The following is a 6,445-nucleotide window of genomic DNA, read 5'->3' as shown; positions in this document are numbered from 1 at the left end:
TGAGTTCTGATAACTGGACACTAAATGAACCTCAGTGTTCAGATACATCAGTGTTGCCTCAGTTAATACATTCCGAGACAACTTTCCCTCGCTTGTGGTCTTCAGGTAAAGGTAAACCTGGTCGAAGTTTCCAAGATAATTTGTGTACTGTGTCTTCTAAAACAACACCCACTCCTGTTGCACCTTCCAGTAGTACAAACAATACTGTAAATAATAACAGTGTTATTCCCATTAATACTTCCAAAGGTGCTGCTGCAGTGCTTCCAAATAGTGTGTCATCCAGTGTTCCCAATGTTTCCAGTTGTATTCAAACATGGCAGAGAGTATTCTCATGGATGGTATATAGAGAGAGTGATCATTCCTTCACATGTAGAATATGTGACTGGGGAGCTGTACAGTTAACCTCTGAGGTAGTGTTTGCTCTGACAGATCCCACCGAGGTGTATCTCGTGGCTGGGAATCTGCGTAGCCACCAGGAAACTCGTTCTCATAAAATGATGGCCTTCAAGACATCCCTTATCATAACTTTCTTCAAAACTATTTATCCTACTTTAAAGAAAAACTTGTATAAAGGACTTGATGATATCATAAGCTCCGTTGTCAACCTCTGTGGTGGAATATTTCCTGGACCGCGAGTGTCCCCACAGAAAGAGTACTTTACGTCCTACATGATTAAACACATTGCTGAGTGCTTAGAAATAAATCTCATTGAATCTCTCACAAATAGTCCATTCTTCAGCATAATTGCTGTAGAAGGTAAGGATTTTGCTATCCTCCGATGGCTAAACCAAAAAGGTGAACCAGTCGAACACTTTTTGTGTTCCAAAATATTCTGTTCAGTTGAAGGCATGACAATTACAAGTTATCTTCAGAAGAAGAAAGTTGACACAACGAAGATGATTTTGTTTAGGCTCTTCCCCAGCAGCACAGAGAGACCTTCACCCTTCATCACAGTATCACAGTTGCCGGTGCGTTATCCACCTCTCAGTCAACTGATGAATTGGCTGCAGAAAATGGATCTATTTAAAGATACCTTTACTCATCTCGAGGCTTTAACTCGACTCTGCAAGTCTTCACATCCCAGGCTGAATAACTTCCCTGAAACAGCTGAGATAGCTCAGTTTGAGGAACCATTTAGTCATGCCTGTTTATTGAACAAGAGAGTTATTAAATTTTTTATGGGGAATGTTGGTAAGCTTAAAGCAATTTGCAATGACATTTACATAAAAACTGGATGTTTGGACGCTCTTAGTATAAGCAAGTTGGAATTGCGGAAGAGTGAGTCACTGCAAAATTGTGTGTCACTTCTTCTTAAACTGCAAGAAGTGTTTAGTAAAGAATGTTCATACTTTCACCTGTTTGAACTGATCAAGGACTTCAGATGTAGTGTGTGTAAGAAACTGAAGTCAGTGAAAAATTGTGATCCTGATGAGTATGCAGTCTTGTCCCTGCTGGACGTATATCTCTCTCATGTCATCATCTCTTTACTTACTCCCGAACAAAAATTTGCAAATATCTTCATCAGAAAGTTAAGCAGAATAAATGTAAATGATATTGAACAGATTTTAAAGCATTTAAATATTCAATTTACGGAAGGAGCTATGCAGTGTTTCATGAGCTTGCAAGAGCTTCACACAAGATTGTCCAAACACCGGGATTGCAATATAATTGAACTCTTGAACAATTTTTCCATTGACCCCAAATTGTGCAAAGATTTCCCACAACTGTTCCACTTGTACCAGAAGATTAAAGTCGTGCCATTTCTGCGTGCTTGCACCGAACAGTACATGTTCAACTTGGCAGTCTTAGAGATGCTTTCCACTGACACAGTGGAGAAGAGGCTCTTACCTTCACTCTCTTTAATTGCACTGGAAGGTCCTCCAATGGAGGACATTAATTTAGACCTCGTCCTGGATCTCTGGTCGAAGAAATGGAAAATGTTTATTGAGAGAAAGTAATCATGTTCTGAGGTTTCTAGTACATTTTTTTTTTTTAGTTGTTAATGAAGAGAAAGTATGTTTATATTGGATGGTATTTAGAATTAGCCTTTATAAAAATTTTGTTTATTATATTTATGTAGTTATACAGTCAGTTCTCTCATTAAGCTTCTTTATGTGAAAGTAAGCATAGTATGTGCAGGTTAATTTAATTTTTTATCTTATTCACTAAAACACACACACGCACACATCGAACTTAATTCATTCCGGATATCAGTTCAACAACCAAACCAATTTTTCCCATAAAGAATAATGTAAATAGAATTAATCCATTCCAGACAAAAATGACAATATAATAATTTATTAATAATAACCTACTACTACATAAAACAATATATAAAATTATACAGCATAGGGAAATTGTAAAAATGAATACTAAATGAAAATTTAACTGAAATACTGTACAGTAAATGAAAATTTAAGCCTTTGAGTGTCGAGACCCCTGGTCATAAACTTGCTCATAGTGTCGAAGAATTTAAAACAAAAATATTTTTATGAAATGATAGAGAATTTTTTTCCGAAGGTAATGAAACCAGAAGTTCGAAATTTGATGAAAAACTTAGGGAATTTCGCTCTCGTGAAGTTAACTGTCTCGGCAATATTTATGCCATTTTGGGTCAATTCCTTTGTTCCACCTGACCAAACTCATAGCTATTTTGCTAGAACTTTTATTCTATCGATTGAGTACAAGAAACTACTCATTTACCTATTTCAACTACACAAATAATGATCAGAAATTACTAATTTGGTCAATTTCACCCAAAATTCAAGAAAAGCCAGTTTCAAAATAGGGTCCAGAATAAATAAGGCAGACATTCCTGGTACTAAAATAACATTTTCTCTGTTCATTAGTCACATCTCCTGACCCCTCTTATATTACGCTAGCTTTTTATTTTGAATTTTTATTCACACACAAAAAAAGATGATTTACCGTTATTCAGACTACTGCATAATTGTATAAATAATATCAGTGCATTCATAAATGCATATAAGACCCACCAGTTGATGTGTATTGGACGTGTGACGTGATTTGTATATTCTTGAACATTGGCAAAAATCGAACATTTTCGCTACTTTGAGCTCAACTTCAAGCTGCTTTTAGTTGGTAAACCATTCAAAATTACCTCTATTTCTGTAGTATATCTTCCATTCTATCAAGCGAGACCAAGAAAATGAATACCATATGAAAATACACTGCAAAGTTGCTGGGTTAAACCAAAAACATGGTCTCAGTTTTTTTTTCTCATGCACTGCTTGCTCAGGATTTGTTTTTATACTGCACACACTGACCATGCAGACCAATTCTCTCATATGTAGACCTACCAGCTTTCTCTCCTATGTAGGCCTACCAGCTTTCTCCCATATGTAGGCCATCCAGTTTTCTCCCATATGTAGGCCTACCAGCTTTCTCCCATATGTAGGCCAACCAGCTTTCTCCCATATGTAGGCCTACCAGCTTTCTCCCATATGTAGGCCTACCAGCTTTCTCCCACAAGATTTGAAGCCGCTAGAATTTTGGTGTAGTATTACGGGACCGACACTGGCTTCAAAGCCATAATATTACGGCACCAACACCAAACAGGTTAACCACTTCTTACCTGTCAGAGGAGAGCTAATGGCAAAATTTTAGAGGCTTCAAATCTTGTGGGAGAAAGCTGGTAGGCCTACATGTGAGAATGGGTCTTCATTGTTGTTGTGCACAGTAAAAAAAAAAATCCTGCAACACAGTTCATTGTGAAAAAAACTGCAACCTTGTTTTTGGTTTGCAACTGACTTTACGGTGTATTTTTGCATGGCATTTATGTTTGTACCGCCTCTCCTCACTTAACGATGGAGTTCCATTCCTAAGACCACGTCGGTAAACAAATTCATCATTAAGCAAGGAGCATACTATAATGGTGGTGGGCTTGTGTCATCCATCTTTGATATTGTTTTAATGTCACCTTTGTACCATTTATAAAATTTTTAGTATACAGCCTCTCCTCACTTAGCGACGTAATCATTTACCGACAACTCGGACGTACGATAGGCTCTCTGGCCAGTATGCATACCAAAATAATGAATATTAGAGTTGATTTCCTCTATTCTGTTTATTACAGTAGACCATCATTTAGCATCCTAGGTAGTAGGTTGGTAGACAGCAACCGCCCAGGGAGGTACTACCGTCCTGCCAAGTGAGTGTAAAACGTAAGCCTGTAATTGTTTTACACGATGGTAGGATTGCTGGTGTTTTTTCTGTCTCATAAACATGCAAGGTTTCAGGTACGTCTTGCTACTTCTGCTTATACTTAGGTCACACTACACATACATGTACAAGCATATGTATACACACCCCTCTGGGTTTTCTTCTATTTTCTTACTAGCTCTTGTTCTTGTTTATTTCCTCTTATCTCCATGGGGAAGTGGAACATAATTCTTCCTCCGTAAGCTATGCGTGTTGTAAGAGGCGACTAAAATGCCAGGAGCAAGGGGCTAGTAACCCCTTCTCCTGTATATATTACTAAATATGAAAGGAGAAACTTTTGTTTTTCCTTTTGGGCCACCCCACCTCGGTGGGATACGGCTGGTGTGTTGAAAGAAAGATCATTTAGCATGGTTGTTACGTTCCTGAAAATGATGTGTTAGGTAAAAGCGTGTTAGATGAACTGAAGAACTTAGGTGAAAAATAGGGTTACGTTCCTGGGATCCCCCAAAAAGTCAAACAACTTTTTTTTAGGCCTCCACATCTTACAAAAATAAAAGTGAAAATGTAGTTTTAGTTCATTGTTGTGATGTATTATGTTGTTTTTACTACTTAAGACTACAAATGTAACATAAATAATAGTATTTCTTACCTTAAATTGTGGATGCTGGTGTTTGTGGATGATTGTGAAGAGAGTGGAGAGTTGTGCTGTGGTCCTACTGGGCTGAGGTGGATGATAGAGGTTCTGGTACTGAAGTTGATGGTTGTACTGGAGTGTCTAACTTTAAGTCATTCAGTCAGTCAAGGCATTCAGTAAGTCAGTCAAGTCATTCAGTCCCCCAGTCAAGTCATTTAGTCAGCCAGTCAAGTCACTCAGTAAGTCAGTCCAGTCACTCAGTAAATCAGTCAAGTCATTTAGTAAGTCAAGTCACTCAGTAACAGTCAAGTCACTCAGTCACTCAAGTCAGTCAGTCAAGTCACTCAGTAAGTCAGTCAAGTCACTCAGTAAGTCAGTTGAGTCATTCAGTAAGTCAGTCAAGTCATTCAGTAAGTCAGTCAAGTCATTCAGTAAGTCAGTCAAGTCATTCAGTAAGTCAGTCAAGTCATTCAGTAAGTCAGTCAAGTCATTCAGTAAGTCAGTCAAGTCATTCAGTAAGTCAGTCAAATCACTCAGTAAGTCAGTCAAGTCATTCAGTTAGCCAGTCAAGTCACTCAGTAAGTCAGTCAGTTCAGTCAGTCATTCACACAAATTCATGTTTACTTCTTTTTCTGTGTACAAAGTAACACTTCATTAATGGCTACAGGTTATCTCTTGTCTAATATCTTTGTTAGTTTGTTAATTTTAAGACTTAAGTGCTTATACCTTTTCTTGCCACTTTCAGCAACACTGGTATGTCTACTGGGTGTCATGATTGCTTGGCAGATACAAGATATAGTAATTCAAATATCATAACACAATTCACAAACACAGCTGTCTTGTAGCAGAGAAAGACTGGACATGTATGAATTACGAACGCTGGGATGGTGGGGCGGTGTCGGGGAGTGGTAGGGAATGGTGGGGCGGTGTCAGGGAGTGGTAGGGGATGGTGGGGCGGTGTTGGGGAGTGGTAGGGGATGGTGGGGCAGTGTCGGGGAGTGGTAGGGGATGGTGGGGCGGTGTCGGGGAGTGGTAGGGGATGGTGGGGCGGTGTCGGGGAGTGGTAGGGGATGGCAGGAGGGCTCCCCGGCTGCTCCACAACAAGGCGGCCACTTGAGCAAAAGAGAATTTTTGTTTTCCTTCCCACAAACTGAACCGTGTTAAATTGTGCCACAATTCTTCAATCGTGCAATACCCAAATCGTGCCAAATAAACTCGTGCTAAATGACGGCCTACTGTACAATATACATTACACTACTGCATATAAACATTTAAAAATATACCAGAAATGTTATAAATGGTGCAAAGGTGACATTAAAACAATATCAAAGATGGCTGATACAAGCTCACTACCGTTATAGTATGCTCCTCGCTTAGCGTCGAATTCGCTTACCAACGAGGTCTTAGGAACGGAACTCCGTCATTAAGTGAGGAGAGGGTGTATTTTTAAATATTTATACAGCAGTATACTATACATTGTAATAAACATAATGAAGGAAATTAGCTCTAATATACATTATTTAGGTATACATACTGATCATAAAGCCCATTGGAAGTCCAAGTTGTTTGGTAAATGAGTACGTAGCTAAGTGAGGAGGGGCTGTATTGCATTCACACTTTTGAATGTAT

General features: G+C 38.7%; 1 protein-coding gene across 1 annotated transcript; it reads left to right on the top strand.

Annotated features, from left to right (window-relative positions):
- On the top strand, positions 1 to 5,752 carry LOC128699575 (uncharacterized; the record flags this gene model as incomplete). Its single annotated transcript, XM_053792301.2, is given in 1 exon segment — positions 1 to 5,752. A coding segment is annotated over 1 exon segment (1,958 nt), but the record flags the coding sequence as incomplete, so codon positions are not given.
- Positions 5,753 to 6,445: the final 693 nt, after the last annotated feature.

This window comes from Cherax quadricarinatus, chromosome 67, assembly GCF_038502225.1.
Source record: "Cherax quadricarinatus isolate ZL_2023a chromosome 67, ASM3850222v1, whole genome shotgun sequence".
In the NCBI taxonomy this organism is placed as follows: domain Eukaryota; kingdom Metazoa; phylum Arthropoda; class Malacostraca; order Decapoda; family Parastacidae; genus Cherax; species Cherax quadricarinatus.
This window is presented reverse-complemented; position numbering and strand designations above follow the sequence as displayed.